At 41.4% G+C, this 20,666-nt stretch overlaps 1 protein-coding gene across 2 annotated transcripts; it reads left to right on the top strand.

Moving 5' to 3' along the window:
- The first annotated feature begins 1,492 nt into the window (after window positions 1-1,492).
- Window positions 1,493-18,759, top strand: NARS1 (asparaginyl-tRNA synthetase 1). 2 transcript variants are annotated; one of them, XM_038525925.1, is made up of 15 exons: window positions 1,493-1,651; window positions 3,246-3,328; window positions 5,076-5,141; window positions 5,242-5,334; window positions 5,422-5,511; window positions 6,819-6,897; window positions 7,707-7,777; window positions 10,459-10,545; window positions 11,741-11,962; window positions 12,076-12,275; window positions 12,698-12,833; window positions 13,781-13,894; window positions 15,981-16,112; window positions 16,442-16,573; window positions 17,680-18,759. In XM_038525925.1, the coding sequence occupies exons 1-15, from the start codon at window positions 1,609-1,611 to the stop codon at window positions 17,809-17,811; spliced, it is 1,680 nt and encodes a 559-aa protein (XP_038381853.1). In that variant the 5' UTR covers window positions 1,493-1,608; the 3' UTR covers window positions 17,812-18,759. The 2 variants fall into 2 exon arrangements, with proteins under 2 accessions (XP_038381853.1, XP_038381854.1); XM_038525926.1 differs by having other exon boundaries at window positions 1,495-1,651; window positions 3,249-3,328.
- Window positions 18,760-20,666: the final 1,907 nt, after the last annotated feature.

Raw genomic sequence — 20,666 nt, forward strand, 5'->3', positions numbered from 1 at the left:
TTCCTGGTCCACAGACAACATGAGAAGCCAAATGTTCTTTGAAGTTTGAGGGTAATTTATTATACAAAGATAGGTAACTAATACAGCTTTCTCGCTCTTTGATCACTTGCTTTGGGAGGTGTCAGCTGTCCTGTCATTAGAAGCGCCATGGGGAGCCTGTCCCGCAAATAACCTAGGCCTTCTGCCAATAGTCCTGTGAGTGAGCCTGGCAGCAGATGCTCACCTAGCCAAACTTGAAGACCGCAGTCCCTGCCCCCAGCGTGATTTAGGAGACACTGAGACCGGATCCCCAGCAAAGCCACCCTTGGGTTCCTGACTTTCAGAAGCTTTGTGAAGTAGTGAATGTTTGTTTGCTTTAAGCTCCAAAGGTTTGGGGCAATTTGCTTTGCAGCAACAGATAACGAGTATGTGTGCGGGCAAACACAAAACGTCAGCAAAGAGGGAAAAGGGGAAGTCCATGAAATTGGGCGAAATGCTCTTGAAGAAAAGTGTTTGGCTCATATTCTCCTAGAGTCGGAACCTATGCATGGAGTTACGTTTATTTTCTTTCATAACACAATTCAGTTTTCCTTTGACTGAAGGACAAACTCTGGTATTCCACTTAACTGAAGAATGGTGTTAGTTACCCTTTATTAATTATCTATTAGGTGCTGGGCCATGAACTTACATCCTCCTCCACAAATAGGGGAATTGGAAGCTTAGGTTAGGTAATTTATCCCCAAGCAGTTAGTAAAAGGCAGAGCCAGATTTCCAACCAGGTTTGAAGCCCTAATTCTTTCCAACAGCATCATGGTGGCCTCCCTATTAGCGATTCTTAGAACTTTAAATAAAAATACTAATAATCCAAATGCTCAATACAGAAGCACTGCACGCTCATCCATTTAAGTTACGAAGTTAAATCACCTTCACGGTTCAGAACAGGCACTGCAGGTGAGATAGGCCTATCCCCGTGCCCCGAACCCCCACCCCCACCCCCACCCCTTGTGGTTGTTGCTTAATACATTTAATGAGGACATTAATTCCAACAGCGTTCCAACACTGGGGGATGTGGAATGAACTTTTTAAAAAAGATTTTATTTATTTATTCATGGGAGACACAGAGAGAGGCAGAGTCACAGGCAGAGGGAGCAGCAGGCTCCCTGCAAGGAGCCCCACTCGGGACTCGATCGCAGGACCCCAGCATCACGCCCTGAGCTCCAAGCAGATCGCTGAGCCATCCAGCCATCCAGCCATCCAGGCCATTTCATTCCCTGGAAGGAAATTTTTCATCTGGTTTCCAAAAAGGCGCCAGGGCACCGACAGCTGGGGCGGAACCGAAGCTTTCAGCAGGGAGCGCGGAGCAGCGCGCAGCCCCTCCCGGCGTAGGCGGCCAGGCAGCCCGGGGGGCGTGGGGGGCGGGGCGCCAGACCCGGAAGTTGCCTCTGCCCGGCGCAAAGATGGCGGCAGCGGCGACGCCTGCCCGCCTGTCGCGTCCTCTTGTGACCAATGGCGCGGCGGCGCTCGGGTGACTCACTGGGGCGACCGATGCATGACGTTCTGATGCAACGTCCTAGTCGAGGAAGCCGCCGGTGCACGTTGCGGTGACAAGGCGGCAGAGTGTGGCGGACGATGTCCTTGGAGGCGACCGGGCCTACCGCGGGGATGGTACTCGGTGAGCGAGGCTCGGGGACCCCGGGCTGTGGGGGCGCGACGCGGGGCGGGAGCCGAGCTGCGGCCGGCCGCCTGGCCCCCGGGGGGGGGTCCCCCGCTGGTTATGGGGAAACATTGGCGGGGGAGGGGGGAGGGAGAGGGGAATGGAGGGGAGGGGCCCCTCGCTGTGCGCCGCCCGGTCCCCGGCCTGGGCTGCCGGCCGCGCCGGCCGCGCCGTGACGTCAGAGTGTCCCCCAGACACGTCACCTCTTCCGAGCGGCCGTCCGCGGAGGACCCGCTCCCACACATGCTCGTGTCCACGGAGGCTTCCGGGGAGGCCGCCTGCTGCGGCTGCAAAGGGAGAGGGGCCCCAGATTGATGTCACTGTTCACACTAGGCGCGAGGCCTTCTGCGGTTTGCCAGGCCCAGAGCTTATTTTTTTTATTTTTATTTTTTAAAGATCTTATTTATTTACTCATGAGATGCACAGAGAGGCAGAGACACAGGCAGAGGGAGAAGTAGGCTCCATGCAGGGAGCCCGACGCGGGACTCCATCCTGGGTCTCCGGGGTCACGCCCTGGGCCCAAGGCAGGTGCTCAACCGCTGAGCCAGCCGGGCTGCCCTTCCTTCTGATCTTTAAAGGAAATGAAGGGAACCCCTTCACCTACCTTCAATGGTTGGTGAATGTTTGCAGAATGTTTGCAGGTGGCTCAGCGGTTGAGCGCCTGCGGTCGGCCCAGGGCGTGACCCCGGGTCCTGGGATCGAGTCCCACGTCGGGCTCCTGCGTGGAGCCTGCTTCTCCCTCTGCCTGTGTCTCTGCCTCTCTCTCTCTCTCTCTCTGTCTCTCATGAATAAATAAATAAGATCTTTTTTTTAGGAAAAAAAAAGTAGAGATCAGAAAGACCTGATGTTTATTTGGCATCAGCGCACTCTCACTGGGATATCTAGTTTGTATGTGTTATTTTATCTCGACCTCAGTACCACCCTTCAAGACGGGTATATTTTTTTTCCCTCCCCCACTCATTTTGTACAGTAACGACAGGTTAAGTGAATTCCCTAGGGTCAACCTGGCTTTTAAGGTACAAGGACATCCAACATTGCAGTCTGGTCTGGCCAACTTCAGAGCCTTTATCAAGCAGATATACAAACAGTATCACAAATTAAAATCATCAAGGTTATCTTGAAAAGCTGAGTTTGTAACTACAGTATTTTTATGTGATACATGTCGCTCGATAGATGTCACTAAAATAGAGGTGTGGGAAAGTAATTATGATTTCTTTTGTACTGTGGTCATTTTTACTAATCAGATGTGTGTTCTATTCACAAAGATAAAGAGTTGGGGATCCCTGGGTGGCTCAGTGGTTTAGCACCTGCCTTTGGCCCAGGGCATGGTCCTGGCGACCCGGGATTGAGTCCCACGTCAGGCTCCCTACATGGGGCCTGCTTCTCCCTCTGCCTGTGTCTCTGCCTCTCTCTCTCTCTGTGTCTCTCATGAGTAAATAAATAAAATCTTAAAAAGAAAAATAAAAGATAAACAGTGAATGAAGTAGTTGCAGTGTGAAGTGACTAATAATTACTGTCCAAACGAGTAACTTATTCTCCTTTTGTAAAACAGCAGAGCTGTATGTCTCGGATCGAGAGGGAAATGATGCTACAGGTGATGGAACCAAGGAGAAGCCTTTTAAAACAGGCCTAAAGGTAGTGTCTCTTCTCATTAGGAAAATGACTACATGTATTAGTGACTCGTGTCTATTATTATTTGGCTTGTCAGTAACTTTATTTCAAGGACTAGATTTTGAAGAGTATTTTCAGGAAAGCAAAAATGAGGAACGTATACAGCTATGTAGCTTTAAGAGTATTGGATGAACAAGTCTAAACTTAAATTCGAGCACTTTTAAAAGGTGTCATATTTCCTTTCTTACTATGCTAAGAGACGACAGGCTAAACTCACTTGAGAATTTTAGATCCTGAGAAACAATAGTATATTAGTAAATTAGCATTCTATGTTTAAGCTCCGGGCTCACAAGTTACAAGTGTCTGCTCTGAAAAATGGGTCCATTCTTACTGCACTGATCCCAATTAGGTCATTGAGTCTCAAGACTCAGGTCAAGGCTCAGGATCACATCTGGATTCCAGTGCTAAATTCACTAAGAGGCCCCTTAGGAGTCCGTTTAGAAGAAATCTGGTCATGAACTTAGTGGGACTAGGGGAAGCTGGGTCTTACCTTTTTCCTCTCCCTCTCATTTCCAGTTGAGAACTGACAACACTGGTAGGTGAATGTTTGCAGAATGTCACTATTAGTAAATGTGTGCCATTCTGACTTAGGGAATTACAGTTTGGCTTGAAACTTTAAATTTCAGTGATAAAAAAGGAGAGATCAATAGAGTGTGTCAGGAGCAAATTCCTAATGATTTATAAACATCTGTCCAAAGCCTAATTATTAAAAAGAAGAACTCTCTTAGATGTGTTTAAAAGATCCAGGTTCCCTCCTCTGCAGTGATCATTGAATTGGCATTAGTGTTAAAACAAGTGAAAAGTATTTTCCAGGTCCAGAAACTAGACCTTTAGTTTCCGTAAGCTTCAGATCCTACAACTGTTAGGGTTCTTGGCTGACTTAATCAAGTAATGCAAACTGTATGGTATATGTGGCACAGCAGTACCTGCCATGTTCTCTGATTTATGAAGAGAGGTATTCTAGATACAGGAATTTTTCAAATTAAATGATGCTTAGCCTTTTATGTTCTTAACCATTATTTTTGTTTCTGAAAGAGTTTCAGAAACAACTTCCCTGATTTCATAGTGAAGATTAACCATTTAGATGAGATCTGTAATTGGCTTCTACTGTTCCCACAGTCACTTAACATCTATTGCTTCTAGTGCTTGTCTTGGGAAACTGTATACAGTTGGCCCTTGAACAACACAGGATTAGAGGCACTGACCCCTGCAGAGTCAAAAATCTGTGTATGGCTTCTGACTTCCTAATAACATACCAGTAACATAAGCAGTCAACACATATTCTGAATGTTGTATGTATTCTATGCTATATTTTTACAAAAAAGTTAATTAGAAAACAGTGAATGTTAAAAATTATAAGAAAGAGAAAATACCTTTATAGCACTGTAATATATCCATGGGGGGAAAAAATCTGTGTGTAAGTGGACCCACGCAGTTTAAACCCGTGTTCAGGGATCAACTGTATTGTGTAGCTGCACTTGCTAGAATTGTTTGTGAAAAGACCTGAGGGCTTTTACTTTAAGCAAAATATTCTTAGTATGTCCAAACAGTCATTTTTTCAACATCCACTTTTGGCTGTTGGGGTCAGTATGTTTTTCTTCTTGCCTCTTGATACGTTCTAGGTGGTTAAAGTTCCCTCATAATTGGGATGTTCTTTTGATTTCAAATACTGTACAATGTTAAATTTTCTCTTTCTCCCTTCCTACCCAAGGCTTTGATGACAGTGGGAAAAGAACCGTTTCCCACCATTTACATAGATTCCCAGAAAGAAAATGAGGTAGGATGAGTCAAAAACTCTACAGAATTATATTTTGTAAATAAATTTTCATCAGAACATAGTTTCTTGAAAAAAATTAAACACCTGTTTTTTTCTCTAGAGGTGGGATGTTATTTCTAAATCACAGATGAAGAACATAAAAAAAATGTGGCATAGGGAACAAATGAAGAGTGAATCCCGGGAAAAGAAAGAGGTGAGCAATGACTTTGCCATTGTGGAATGTTTTTTAAGATAGAATACTAGAAACCACGTTAACACGTTGCTTTATTGTTAAAATTAGGCAGAAGATAATTTGCGAAGAGAAAAGAACCTGGAAGAAGCAAAGAAGATTACCATTAAAAATGATCCAAGTCTCCCAGAGCCAAAATGTGTGAGTGTGATACTACATACTGCCCCAAATATTGCAGATGTGCCCCGTTGGACTGTCAGTTCTGTATTTGAGGGCCGTGCCGTGTGGCTTGCACCTTCGCACTGTTCTCCCTGCTTTTTCTTTTAGAAGGGATAGAGACAAATAACATTTTAGAGTTATGAGGCTGGTTCTTTTTTTTTTTTTTTAAGATTTTATTTATTTACTCATGAAAGACCAGAGAGAGTGGCAAAGAAATAGGCAGAGGGAGAAGCAGGCTCCATGCAGGGAGCCTGATGTGGGACTCGATCCCGGGACTCCAGGACCAGGCCCTGGGCTGAAGGCAGGTGCTCAACTGCTGAGCCACCCAGGCATCCCATGAGGCTAGTCCTTTCAGGGGTTTATTTTATTAAAGAGTTTAATAATGAGGTGTTGAGTGATTCCTGTCCTGCCTAAAAGTTAAGTGTCCTCCCTCTCTATCTGTCCATTTCCTCACCGTAAAATGAAGAGGTCAAAATCCATGATTTTCATGATTTTTTTAAAAAAAAGATAAAATGTTTTGTGGCTTTGTGAATTGGATTCCACTGTATTTTTTCTAGAACAGATGCTGGGCTGCGAGTGGACATGCTTAGTTGTTTGTTTGTTTGTTTGTTTTTAAGATTTTATTTATTTGAGAGAAAAAGAGAGCACGAGCTGGGGAGGAGGGGCAGAAGGAGAGGTAGAAACAGACTCCTCGCTGAGCAGGGAACCCACTGTAGGTCTCGATCCCAGGACCCTAGGATCATGATCTGAGCCAAAGGCAGACACCTAACCTACTGAGCCACCCAGGTGCCCCATGCTTAGATTTCAAATAGTTCTTACTGCTGATATATTGTCATCTTTTTCCTGTGTCCTTAGTGATGAAGTTGTCTTAGCTGCCTTCACCCTCCCCGTCCTGTACTCCTCTCCCGTGTCCTTACTCCTCCAATCCAATAGCTAGCCTTGGTTAGCTTCTACCATATGGTGTCGGGAGGGACTGTGAGGGTCGAAGGGCTCTGAGCAGAATCGTGTTTTTGCTATTATGAATTTGTTTATTCATTGATTTTATATAGCAGTATCTGAAATTCCAGATGGTTCTCAGTATCATCAGTTTTGCAGTAAGAGAAAGAAGACTTGTTTGGTTTTTTTTAACCCCTCCAATATGGTACACCTTTGTAGAAGACTGCAGTTTTGCATCATTTGTAAATTTTTAACACTTAACTACCATCCATCTAGTATTAGTGGAGAAGTTGGTATGTGATAAATTACGTGATTGGTCACTTGTTTTCATTTCAATGATTTCAATTTCACAGGTGAAGATTCATGCACTAGAAGAGTACAGAGGCCAAAGAGTAAAGGTGTTTGGCTGGGTCCACAGGCTGCGTAGGCAAGGTAAATGGTATAGCTTTTCTTTTCTCTCTCTAATTTTAAACATCCCTGGGCTAGATGAAGGACATAAAAACATTTACTTGGGTGGGGAATATTTTCGTTTGCGATGCTAGTTTTTAAAAGAAGATAGTGGATTATATCCTAAATTTGTTCTTATATGACTATTATAGGTTTAAAGAATTATTAAAATATTTAACTGTAAGCAATCACAGAAATCAGGAGTATCCAGTAAATATTTGTCTAGTTGAATTTAATTATTTAATGAAAAGCAGGGGATGTATTACAGGAAGTGCAGAGTCAAATCTGATTTATTTATGGCAGTGGTGTTGGCTTTTATAATTAGTGTGTTTGTATTCTGTTTCTCTCAGTCCTGAATTTTTGCTTTCTCTTACTATTTTTATTACCTGTATTTTATTGTATGTAGTTATCACATCCTTCATAAAAAGAGATGGGGCATAAATAAAAAGTGATTCTGTGCAGCAATATTTATGCATCTCCCACTGAGCTCACAGTACTATGCTAGGCATTGCAGAGGATTCAGTGGTGGATGAGATGTAATCCCTCGTCTCATGTTAATAATGGTTTTGCTTCCCCATTATCATATGGACCATGAAGCTCACACAGGATTTGGAAGTATCTACAGATACTGAGTAGTAATGTTTCTGATGGTCACTCGAGAGGAAGGGGTCACTCAGGGAGGTTTGAACTCTTAACATCTAACTGTGGAGTTACCTGTTACAAGATTAAATTATGAGAAAGTACTGTAAGTGCCTTGAGAACAGTCAGGCTAAATTTTTCTTTCTCATTTTTAGGAAAGAATTTAATGTTTCTGGTGTTGCGGGATGGTACAGGCTATCTTCAGTGTGTCTTGTCAGATGATTTGGTAAATATTTTTTCTTACCTGTAGCTGAAAGTTCCTCCCTCCCCCCCCCCCCCCAAGTTCCTTTATTGTTAGTTTTGGGAACTTTAGGATCTGTATATATACTTTAAACTGTTACTATAGAAAATTTCCAACACGTAAAAAATAGAACGGTGCAAGTTGACCCTTGAGCAACATGGGCTTGAGCTACATGGGTCTGCTTGTGTGGGGATTGTTTTTACAGTACTGTAAGTGAATTCTGTCTTTGTTGTGGCTTTCTTAATAACATTTGCTTTTCTCTAGCTTACTTTAAGAATATAGTATAATACACATAATGTATGAAATATATGTTAACTAGGCTATTAAGTTGTGGGAGACTCAAGTTATGCATGGATTTTAGATGGTCATCCCTAATCCCCAAATTATTCAATATAAAGAAACCTTGTGTGCTCATCACCCAGCTTCGGTGAGGTCTTAGTTTTAGCTGCTATAATAAAGTACCATAGACTGGGTGGCTTGTAAACAACAGAACGTTTATCTTTCATGGTTCTCCAGGCCAGAAGTCGAGCGCAGAGTGTCCGCATGGTCATGTTCTGGTGAGGGTCCTCTTCCAGGCTGCACACTGCCAGCTTCCTAGAGCATATTCTCATGGCAGAGGGCAGAGAGGGGGAGCAACCCCTCGTACCTCTTATTAAAGGCACTAATCCCACCACCTCATCTCATCCTAATCACCTCTCCAGGGGCCCACTTCCTCATATGGGCACAGTGGGGCATAGGATTTCAACAGAAGGATTTTGAAGGGATAAAAACATCAAGTCCCTAACAAGTAACAGCTGATGTACTGGCCAATTCTGTTTGACTGCTCACCGCTTTGACCCTCTAGACATCATATCATCTCGTATAAATATACTTACATATGCATCTCCAAGAAAAAATAGCTTTAATATAACCATGCCCATGTGAATCACACTCTCCGCAGATGAAGACAGCTCCTCCAAGTATCCAGTCAGATTCTCCCACTTTATTCATCATGTCTTTTTACAGTTGTTTGGTTTGAATGAGAACCCAAACCAGATCTGCATTATGGCATTGAGCTGCTACGTCTTTTTTCCACTCCCTCCCGCCCACCCCCCCATAGCAATTTGTATGAAAAAACCTAGTTGGTTGTCCATTGGGACTCCTCCATTCCAGGGTATCAAATAAAGAATAGCTACTTCGTGGGGATCCCAGGGTGGCTCAGCGGTTTGGCGCCTGCCTTCAGCCCGGGGCATGATCCTGAGGACCCAGGATCAAGTCTCGCATCGGGCTCCCTGCGTGGAGCCTGCTTCTCCCTCTGCCTGTGTCTCTGCCTCTCTCTCTCTCTCTCTCTCTCTCTCTCTGTGTGTGTGTGTGTCTCTCATGAATGGATGAATAAAATCTTTAAAAAAAAAGAATAGCTACTTCCGTGGTTGCATGCTGAGGGGTCATCTAACACATTCCTCTATCCTCTGTATTTCTTATAAGCTTATCAAATTCAGGTTTGGGGTTTTTTTGTTTGTTTGTTTGTTTTTTAATTTAGTTTGGTTTGATTTTTTTGGCACAACTACTTCCTGGGCAAAGCTATGTACTTCTCATTGCCTCACATCAAGGCCACATAATGTTCTCTTTTCTTTTTCTTATGATTTTTTGATAGTCGGTTAAAGTGCCGATAAGTGGTCCCTCCATTATAAAGTTACTCATGACTTTAATCCTAATGATTTTAGCAAGTGTTGAGGATCATAGTCTAGGTGGATGGTTTATTATTTTAACCGTCTGATTTTTTTTTAACCGTCTGAATTTTATTTTATTTTTTAAATATTTTATTTATTTATTCATGAGAGACATGGAGAGAGAGAAGCAGAGACAGGCAGAGGGAGAGGCAGGCTCCATGCAGGGAGCCCGACGTGGGACTCTATCCCAGGTCTCCAGGATCAGGCCCCTGGGCTGAAGATGGCGCTAAACCGCTGAGCCACGGGCTACCCTAACCGTCTGAATTTTATTTTATTTTTATTTTTTTAAAGATTTTTATTCATTTATTCATGAGAGACACAGAGAGACAGAGGGAAAAGTAGGCTCCATGCGGGGAGCCCTACGTGGGACTTGATCCGGGTCTCCAGGATCAGGCCCTGGGTTGAAGGCAGTGCTAAACCGCTGAGCCACCCGGGCTGCCCAACTGTCTAAATTTTAAAATAAAATGAGCTGCTCAGATATTTTTAAGAGATGTGGGCTACTGTAATTTTTGCATATGTATTTACGTAAAATATCTGTTTACATACATATTTTTCTGTTGATGAATCCTTCTTCCACAAAAGTAGCTATTCTTTTTTTTTTTTTTTTTAATTTTTATTTATTTATTCATGATAGTCACAGAGAGAGAGAGAGAGAGAGAGAGGCAGAGACACAGGCAGAGGGAGAAGCAGGCTCCATGCACTGGGAGCCCGACGTGGGATTCGATCCCGGGTCTCCAGGATCGCGCCCTGGGCCAAAGGCAGGCGCCAAACTGCTGCGCCACCCAGGGATCCCAAAAGTAGCTATTCTTTATTAATACTAAAAAATTGATGGCTATCTTGTTTTACTAGTTTTATACCAGGGAACTTGCATGTAAGTAATCCACTTAGCTTTCTGTACAGCAGAACATACATTTTTAATGTCAATGTAAGTAAATCTGAACTTTAATCTTTTTATAGTGTCAGTGTTACAATGGAGTTGTCTTGGCCACTGAGAGCAGTGTTGCAGTGTACGGGACTCTAAATCTGACCCCAAAGGGCAAGCAGGTAAGTAGGTTGAATTTCTTTTTTTCTTTTTTTTTTTTTTTTTAGTAGGTTGAATTTCTTACTGGGTAAATGTTTCTTTGTTCTCCAGTGTTTTTATTTAAACTTCTGGTATTTGGCAAATTAATACACAGATGTGATATAATTGCTAAGTTTAGTATGCCTTTTCCAGTGGAAAAAATGTACACTGTACAACTCATATGATACAAATTCAGAGATTTCCAACCTTATGGAATTCCTCAAGTAATCTTCATGGGCCATAGTATAGCCGCTTTGCTGTGAATGCATGAATCATTTTTCAGCCAGTAAATTGAAGTAAAACAATCTATCCAAAAAATTTCAGGAGAGAAGTGTAATCTAAATCTGAAATTTTCTGAATAGAATTTGAAAGTCTCTTTTAGAAAAAGGTAAATATAATTCTGATATTCAGAGAGCTGTTTCTTTTCTAGCCAACAGTTACTTGTTGGTAATTACTGTTCAAATAATTACTGTGGTTATATTTGTTGGCTGGGAAAGAAAAACAAATGTGACATATTAACCACCAGAGGGAGCCCTTAGAGTCTTCCTAATAGACTAGAAATACCAACATTGGAGAGTCTCCCAGAATTCATGGAAAGGAACCTACATTAAGTATGAATATCTGATTCAAGTTCACGGAAGTAATGTGATTTGCAAAATTTAGTTGTCACAATGTGTTACTTGCTATCCAGGGTTTGGCACCAAGATAATTGTATATTCTGTGCTGTGTAGCCTCTAAAATGAATTGCTTTAATGGAATTACTGGGAGAATTTGAATTTCTCTCATATATCTGTTCCAAAGAGAAACAACTTTCAGTAAAACCTTTGCATTTAAGGATTTTCAGTGTCAATAAAATGTCATTTTAAATTATCAGGCAAAGACTAGGAAGATACATGGAATGATAACCGTGGTTAGTAGTTACTCCAATTTGTGAGATTATCATTTATTTTCTAGTCTGTGCTTTTCTTTTGTTTAAAAATTTGTGTGCATTTACTCTGAAAGGAAGATTAAATACCAAATCGGATTTTTGGGGCTTAGTGTTTCAAAGGGTAGGCTAATAATGGTCAAGTCTAAAAATAACTTACCAACAAGTTTGACATAAATTAGAATCTCCAGTAATGTTAGTTTTTTTGTCTCCTCCTTTCTCCCCGCTGCCTTCTCCCGCCTTGTAAAATGTAGGCCCCCGGGGGCCATGAGCTGAGCTGTGACTTCTGGGAACTGATTGGGCTTGCCCCTGCTGGAGGAGCTGATAACTTGATTAACGAGGAGTCCGACGTGGATGTCCAGCTCAACAACCGACACATGATGATCCGGGGAGAAAACATGTCCAAGATCCTGAAAGCACGTTCTGTGGTCACCCGGTGCTTTAGAGATCACTTCTTTGATAGGGGGTACTATGAAGTAAGTGTATATCCATCATCATTTGCAAACGGTTGATACCTTCTGGCATTTTTAAACTGGAATAGTGGCCCTCACAATTGGCCTTTGTTTACTCCTCCTCTGCATTTGAACAGGTTACTCCTCCAACGTTAGTGCAAACACAAGTAGAAGGAGGTGCTACACTCTTCAAGCTTGACTATTTTGGGGAAGAGGCATTTTTGACTCAGTCCTCGCAGCTGTACCTGGAGACCTGCATTCCAGCTCTGGGAGATGTGTTTTGTATCGCACAGTCATACAGGGCAGAACAATCTAGAACACGAAGGCACCTGGCTGAGTATGGAATTGTCTTCTTATTTTTATTAAAAAAATAATTTTTAAGAAAATATGCTTAGAGAAGCAATCTTTATGTAGACAGATGATGACTACATTTAAAAAAAAAAAACTTGGTATACTAATAAGGCATGTAGAGGGAGGGCAGTTGAACAAATTAATGAAGGCCGTGTATGAAGTCTTGCCTCCTAGGGAGCAATGGTCTCTTATTTCACTTGCCTTGATCCTTCATGTGTTAAGGAATAAACAAGAAATGACTATTCAAGAGGGAAAGCTAGGGGCTGTAAAACTAATTTGCCGACTTGGGAGTTGGTTGGCGGCGCTGCAATTTTACATTTCTGGGCAGTTTTGCAATGTTAAAATCCTTGCTTGAGAGAAACTTGGTGGAAAAGTAGAGTGCCTCCCAGCTAGTGTCCTGTTCTTCAGATACACTCATGTGGAAGCAGAGTGCCCTTTCCTGACCTTTGAGGAGCTTCTGAACCGATTGGAGGACTTGGTTTGTGACGTGGTGGATAGAGTCTTGAAATCACCTGCAGGAAGCATAGTGCGTGACCTCAACCCGGTAGGTGTACTGTTTTATGGAAATGCAAAATCATGATTTTTTTTTTTTTGGAAGGAAATGATGTCTTCACCCTCAATTTTTGTAGATTTAGTAGCTTGACAAGTTTTGAAATAAGGAACTAATATATATACGTGCATATATATATGTATGTGTGTACATACACATTTTGATTTTTTAAATAAAATGGATATATAGTAGCATGTTTCAGGTATACAGCATAATGATTTGATGATTGTATATATTATGAAATGATTATCATAATAAGTCTAGTTAACATCATTACTAGGGACACCTGGGTGGCTCAGCGGTTGACCATCTGCCTTTGGCTTAGGGCATGATCCTGGGGTCTTGGGATCGAGTCCCACATCGGGCTCCTGCAGGGAGCCTGCTTCTCCCTCTGCCTGTGTCTCTGCCTCTCTCTGTGTCTCTTATGAATAAATAAATAAAATCTTTAAAAAAAAAAATCCGTACTTGCTTCAGCAGCACATATACTTAAAAAAAAAAAAAAAAAAAACTCCATTACCCGACATTGATATATTTGTTCTTTCTTAAATGCACCCTCCTAAGATCTACTATCTTAGCAGCTTTCAAATTCTTAGAGTATTGTTAGCTGTAGTCACCTTGCTGCACATTATATTCCTTACAACTGGCTTATTTTATAACTGGAAGTTTGTACCTTTTGACCACCTTTACTCATTTTTAAGAGTAAAATTTGACACCAGTCATTGCCAATAATTTTATATTTTAATTTACATAGGAAGAGGTCATGTATACTTTCCATTTTTAGGAATGTCCTGTTTGTGTTCTAGACTGAAATAACATTTTATTTATTTTATTTATTATTATTTTTTTGAAAAGCATTTTATAGTAATGACGAATAGTTTTCCTTAAAATGGAAATTTTAGTGTTACGGTTTCTTTATATACATTTTTTTCTTTCTATTGTAGAACTTCAAGCCTCCCAAACGACCTTTTAAGCGGATGAACTATTCAGATGCTATTGTGTGGCTGAAAGAACACAATATAAAGAAAGAAGATGGAACCTTCTATGAATTTGGAGAGGTATGCATTGCTTGTTGTTTCCAGGGTAGCATTGCGCTTATTAAGTGGGTTGCTACTTTGGTTAATGAACTGGTAATGCAGGAGGAAGCTGCTTATTGTCAAATAAATGGTAACATCAGAACCTCCTCCTTGGGGTTGTCTGAGGATTCACTGAGTCAATAGACGTAGTCAGCCTCAGAACAGTACGTTTCTGTAGTGTTCGGTAAATATTAGCTCTGTGTTAGCCTTCACAGCTCGTCTTTTACCTCTTTCTTCTTCCACGATCAATCCATGCTCTTGACTTACTCTAGTGGCAATTCTCTGGGCTGGCAGGATGCTTCAGAAAGCTGTACATTTGAAAATTCTATGCAGAATGTTGATGTGTATATATTCATTTTATTGGTCTGGAGAAAATATCTGGTTCTTTCAAAAAGGATGCTTCCCCCCAAAGGAGTGTATTAAAACTCCTTCACATGGAGAAGAGTCAAAGAATAAAATAGCTATTGGTTAAAATGCAAAACCTAGAGAGAAGACCTTGCTGGGGAAGGTGGTCTCGTGTCCCAGATACACTGAGCGGATATATCTGGAAGTGTGGGTTGTTAGCACTTTCAAGCCCTCTTCTCTGTGCATTTAACCATTTCTTACATAGTATTTGCAAATCCATTTTATAGGTAAAATAGGAGCAACTACTGCTAACTGTAGTTTTTATTTCTAGAAGGAATTTACAGAGAGAACAAACAGTATATTAGGCCTATATAAATTATTCTGACCATCTCATAAATTCATTTGGTGGTGTAAAATAACACAATTTTGTATTAAAAATTTAAGAATTGTCATTACCTAAAATTTGGCAAAGTAGTGTGATGGAGCAGAAGGAGCACAATCTTCAGAGTAAGAAGCCCCCCTGGGCAGCTTAGCTCCCACCTGTGTCCTTACTGCCGAATAATGGAAGGCCAGTGACCCCTCCTTCTGCTTTCTTATCTCCACCTTGGAGGTAACGTCGGCTTTGCAAAGTTGTGAGGACCCAAAGCTAAATAAATTCTTAGCAGGGTACACCGTTCAGGAAGCCCTGGATGCAGGTCCACATACACTGTGTGTTGATGTCATTGCATGCACGTGTGAATACCAGAGTAGATAAGTGGTCTTCTGACTTTTTGGAATGTGTAGTAAGACTTTTTCTGCCAGTTAGATCTTGCTCTAGTAGGTGAAGCAGATAAAAGCTAAGAGACCAGAACTATCCCGTTCATCTCCCATTTCCTTCCTTTGCTTGAGAGAGCACAGTCCTCTGGGGACTGGGGCTTGATGACAGCTGTGCCATGTGATTGCTAAGCTCTATTTTGGTTCCTCGATTAAACAAATCAATGAGTCTTGTCAACTTCTCTCAATCGGTTTGTACTGGGACAACAGTTTTCAGTTTTCAGTTGAAGGTATGTGTGGTTTACTGAAGGATGTTTTGAGATAGAAGCAGAATAACTTGGTTCATCATCATCTAACATTTCTTAGCTAAGTATTCCAGGGGTGGTTACACTTAACAAATTGCACACTGGTTATTTGTCTTATGAATCTGTCTTACTATCATTGAAGCCATAATGATTTACTCTAACAAGAAAGAAGTACAGATAACAGGAGAGTTTAAAGATTGGTGTTATTAATAACATATTCTGTGCATAGATCAATGATGTTCTGGAGCATTCACTGATTATCTTATGCCTTATGGGACCAAGTGGACCATGCTTGCTTCAGAGCTAGATAAAACTGGCCACTGAAAAAAAAATAGCTACGCAGTATCTAGCCCTGGTGATAATGGCTTGAGTGGTTTTTTTGGGGGGGGAGGTTTCATTCCTTCAGCAGCAGGCCCCTGAGATCTACTGTAGAAGGAAGTAGATCTTTTTGCCCTTGGTTTAATTAATAACTGCTTGTGAGTTTTAAAAATATCTTTACTGTTTTTGGAAGAAATTGTTACTTCCACCCATATGTATGGGTTGTGGATGGGTGTGTATTCTCTGCTTTGTTACATTAATAAGATGAGGGGCTGCTAGGGGTGAGAGCTGCTTCTGTCTTGTTGCCTTCCAGTTGTAAATGTTAATGAAGTCTTGTTTAACCTCAGGACATCCCAGAAGCTCCTGAGAGACTGATGACGGACTCCATTAATGAGCCCATCTTGCTCTGTCGATTTCCTGTAGAGATCAAGTCCTTCTATATGCAACGCTGTCCCGAGGATTCCCGCCTTACAGAATCTGTCAGTTTGTGATTCAAATAGTATCAGTAATTTTGCTTTCAAAGGGGGTGGGGGCTGCCAGTGGAGTAAGATAAAGCTCACAGCAACCATTTCATTATACATCTAGAACAGCAGTATTTAAAGAAGTGGCTTTTGTCTTCTGACCAGTCAGAAGTATTAACAGAGTATTTAATACTCTGTTAAATAACAAGATTTGAAGATTTGAATATTATATAACCAACCATAGTGCTCCTTTAGCTAAGAGTTTAATTGTGATTTTCCTTGAAACTAGAGCTGTGCCATGCCTGGTAGCCTGGTAGTAACTGCATTTTATTTACTTGTTTTTAAAGGTTGACGTGTTGATGCCCAATGTTGGTGAGATTGTGGGAGGCTCAATGCGTATCTGGGATAGTGAGGAAATACTGGCAGGTTATAAAAGGGAAGGAATTGACCCCACTCCCTATTACTGGTACACAGATCAGGTAAAAACTGTTTTGTTTTTTTTTTAACACTCTTTAAAATTTTTTCATTATAATCTGTATAAATTAGAATTTTTAAAAGAGAGTTCAGTGCGGGACTTTGGAGTTTGAATGAGCTGTATATTCAGTTTCATGGTTATAATGTGGCATGTGACTATTGCTAGTTTTCTCTTTATCTTAATAACATGTTAACTTCATTTGAAAAGTACTTAACTGCTGGCGTTGCTCAATGCTACTGAGTTTTTAAAAATTTGCTGTTAAGGGATGCCTGGGTGGCTCAGGAATTGAGCATCTGCCTTTGGCTCAGGTCCTGATCCTGGGGTCCTGGGATCAAGTCCCGCATCAGGCTCCCCACAGGGAGTCTGCTTTTCCCTCTGCGTGTGTCTCTGCCCCTCTCTGTGTCGCTCATGAATAAATAAGTAAAATCTTTAAAAAAAAAATTTATTAGATCCTACCAATATCTAGTGCTATTTTGCATTTTCCTCTGATAGAGACATAGACTTCATTCCAGGGTGACACCTATTCCCTGATTTATTTTTCATATAAAATCATTTCAATATATGTGGTTCATGAAAGCATATCGATTTTTTTTTAAGATTTTTATTTATTTATTTGCTAGCACGAGCAGGGGGACAGGTAGAGGGAGAAGCAGGCCCCTGGCTGAGCAGAGAGCCTGCTGAGGGGCCAATCTCAGGACCTGACAATTACGACCTGAGTTGAAGGCAGACACTCAACCAACTGAGCCACCCAGACACCTCACATAATAGATTTTTTTTAAAAAAAAGATTTATTTTTTTATTTCAGTCAGGGAGAGAGCAAGAAAGAGAGAGAAAGAGAATGAGTGGTTGAGGGGGGCTGGTTCAGAGCGAGAAGCAGACTCCCTGCTGGGCAGGGAGCCTGACATGGGGCTGGATCCCAGGACCCTGGGATCATGATGTGAGCCTAAGGCAGACATTTAGCCTACTGAGGCACCCAGGTGCCCCTGAAAACATATACATTAAGGGTTGAATTCTTAACCACAATAAACTAACTCATTTCACAGTAGAAAATTTTAAATATTTTAGACAAAATTTTAAACATCTATTCTTCTTTCTCTTTTTTTTAAACAGAGAAAATATGGCACATGTCCTCATGGAGGATATGGCTTGGGCTTGGAACGATTCTTGACCTGGATTCTGAATAGGTATCACATCCGAGATGTATGCTTATACCCAAGATTTGTCCAGCGTTGCAAGCCATAACTGATTCCTCCAGAAGCATTAAGGAAAGAAGATAGTTTATGAAAGGAACAGACTGCCTCTTAAAAAACAAAAAACGAAAGCCAAAATCTTCCCTTTTTTATTCCACTGCTGTATGTATATCCATCTCTTTTTTTTCCCACAAAAAGCAGTCAAAATCATGTGACTGTCAAATGACATCGGTGTTCTCATTTTAAGAAACACTATCCATCACAAAGCTTGGAGGAAATATGTACATGCCATGTTACACTACAGTTGTAAGTCCATATCATCCTTTTATCCAATTATGGGATTTAATTTTTGCCTCATATATAATTAAAGAGATTTTAATTATGGTTTAAGACATTCCAGTAACTTAATCTTTCCGTCCTGTTAAGTGTAACTGGAATTCTTTATATGATTTTGTTGTATGAGTGAGTTAGAACAAAGATCTTGAGGAAAAACTGATAATGTGTAGAAATCTGCTGATATTAGAACACTATAATTCATTGATACTGGAATCAAAGACAGTTTTGCATTGGTTATTAATCTTTTCTAATCTGTAGAGCTGCTTATAGTTCTAAAACATACAAATTGATGTGGAGGAAGCTGTAAAAAATGAGGATTTTGCGTTAAACAATTTGAAATAACAGCAAATTCTTTTTGTTGTTGTTCCTTGCTTTAGTTTAAGTTAAAGAGGCAGAGTGATCTTCTCGCTTTCCTGATAGTGTCTAAGTAATTAAGAATAAATAAGTTCCAAAAGAATTTGCAGCTGGAATCTTAATGACAACTGTATGTGGCCGTTTGAGTCTCCCCACACTGTGACTCTAGATCTAATCTGTGCTACCATATTAACTCCTAGCAGGAATGGCTTCATTTCAGATTTGGTACATTTCTCTCCCCAAATGCATGTCATGTGTTCTCAATAGGCTGTATTCCCAGCAATCAATAAATGGACACACATGAAAACTGTTTGCTGGCTTTAATTTTTCTAAAGCTGAACATCTCAGTGTTACATTGGTTCATGCGTTTTGCAGTTTTTAAATCTTTTCATTTTTCATGATGTAATATGCAAAGTTAGATATTACTGAATTTAGCAGGTATTACTAAAAACACGTGGTAATGGAAAGGAATAATTTTTTAAAAATTAGGTGTGGGTTCTAGTCACATCTTGTAACCTTTTGTGTGATTTTTTGGACACATCAAATTATATCCTATTTTTCAATTAAGTGAAATGACCAATGGAAATGGGGCATTTATAGCATATTTGGTCTGTATCTTTAAATAAAAAATACTTGTAAGGGGATGCGTGGTTGGCTCAGTGGTTGAGCATCTGCCTTTGGCTCAGGGCGTGATCCCGGGGTCCCAGGATCGAGTCCCACATCGGGCTCCCTGTGGGAAGCCTGCTTCTCCCTCTGCCTGTGTCTCTGCCTCTTTCTCTGTCTCTCACAAATAAATAAAATCTTAAAAAAAAACAAAAACTTGTAAGAATGTGAATGAGCTCTAATTGGATTCCTCTAGCCAGTTCATGTGATCAGAATTTAAGGAAGAGATGAGACTCAATTAGCCAAAATTTTAATTGTGTAAATGAATCAAAAGTTGTAAATATGGAGGGAGAGCTGTGGAATTAGGTGGGGATGAGAGCACCTGGGTGGTGATGACATGATGCAGGGAATGTGTTTCCCCCTTGACTGTGTAGTTGCTGGTCACGGCCCTGTCCTGTGGCCCCGCATGTGTCCAGCCACAGATACCCCGGTTCCGAGTTCCTGCTCCTATGGAACTTTCCCCTCACAGCTCTTTCCTTTTTTTTTTTTCTTGTTTTTTTTTTTTTTAAAGATTTTATTTATTTACTCATAGAGACACAGAGAGAGAATGAGAGGCCGAGACACAGGCAGAGGGAGAAGCAGGCTCCACCCAGAGAGCCTGATGTGGGACTCAACCAGGATCACGCCCTGGGCTGCAGGCGGCACTAAACCGCTGCACCACCAGGGCTGCCCCACAGCTCTTTCCTGATGTGGCTCTTTAAAATTGATTCTCACGCCAAAATTCCCTTTACCTTTGCTACTCATATAGCCGATCTGCTGGACGTTTTGGAGACACATGGGAGGCTAATACTTCAGCAAATTGAATGACTTGGGTATTAACTCCCTCTTCCTAAGGGTCCTGCCACCACTTTCAGCCACCCAGGCTTTCACCTTGTACTCAGCACTGCCGCCTCCCCTGCTCCCCCGCCTCCCCGCACCTGCTTGTCTCTAGCATTTCCTAATAATTTCTTCTTTAGTGTATAGAGCAGTTCAACTGTATCAGAAGCAACCTTCCAACACATTGGAATCACTTGCGGACCTTAAAATACTACTGTCTGGGTCTTTTCCCGGGCCAATTTGAATCCACTTTTCAGGGACGGGCTCATGATGTTTTTTCAGAAGCTCCCCACAGGAGGCTTTTGCAGAGCTAGGTTGACCATCACTGAGTAGCTCCCTGCTACTTCTAAACTCAACCTTAAGGGCAGCCCTGATGGCGCAGTGGTTTGGCGCCGCCTGCGGCCTGGGGTGTGATCCTGGAGACCCGGGATCGAGTCCCACGTCGGGCTTCCTGCATGGAGCCTGCTTCTCCCTCTGCCTGTGTCTCTGCCTCTCTCTCGCTCTCTCTGAATGAGTAAATAAATAAAATCTTTAAAAAAAAAAATAAACTCAACCTTAAACCTCTCTTATTATCACTGCAGGTCCTCATTTATTTCCCATTAATCACTGTCGTTGAAACGGGAAACTTTGGGCAAGGTGAAACCTGTTCAATATCGACCAAGGGCTACAAAAACCCCATGTGTTTCCTTCCATTTAGCTCTCAAGGCATATTGAGAAGTTCTCAAAGTTACAACAGCT

The sequence above is a fragment of the Canis lupus genome, chromosome 1 (genome assembly GCF_011100685.1).
Source record: "Canis lupus familiaris isolate Mischka breed German Shepherd chromosome 1, alternate assembly UU_Cfam_GSD_1.0, whole genome shotgun sequence".
In the NCBI taxonomy this organism is placed as follows: Eukaryota; Metazoa; Chordata; class Mammalia; order Carnivora; family Canidae; genus Canis; species Canis lupus.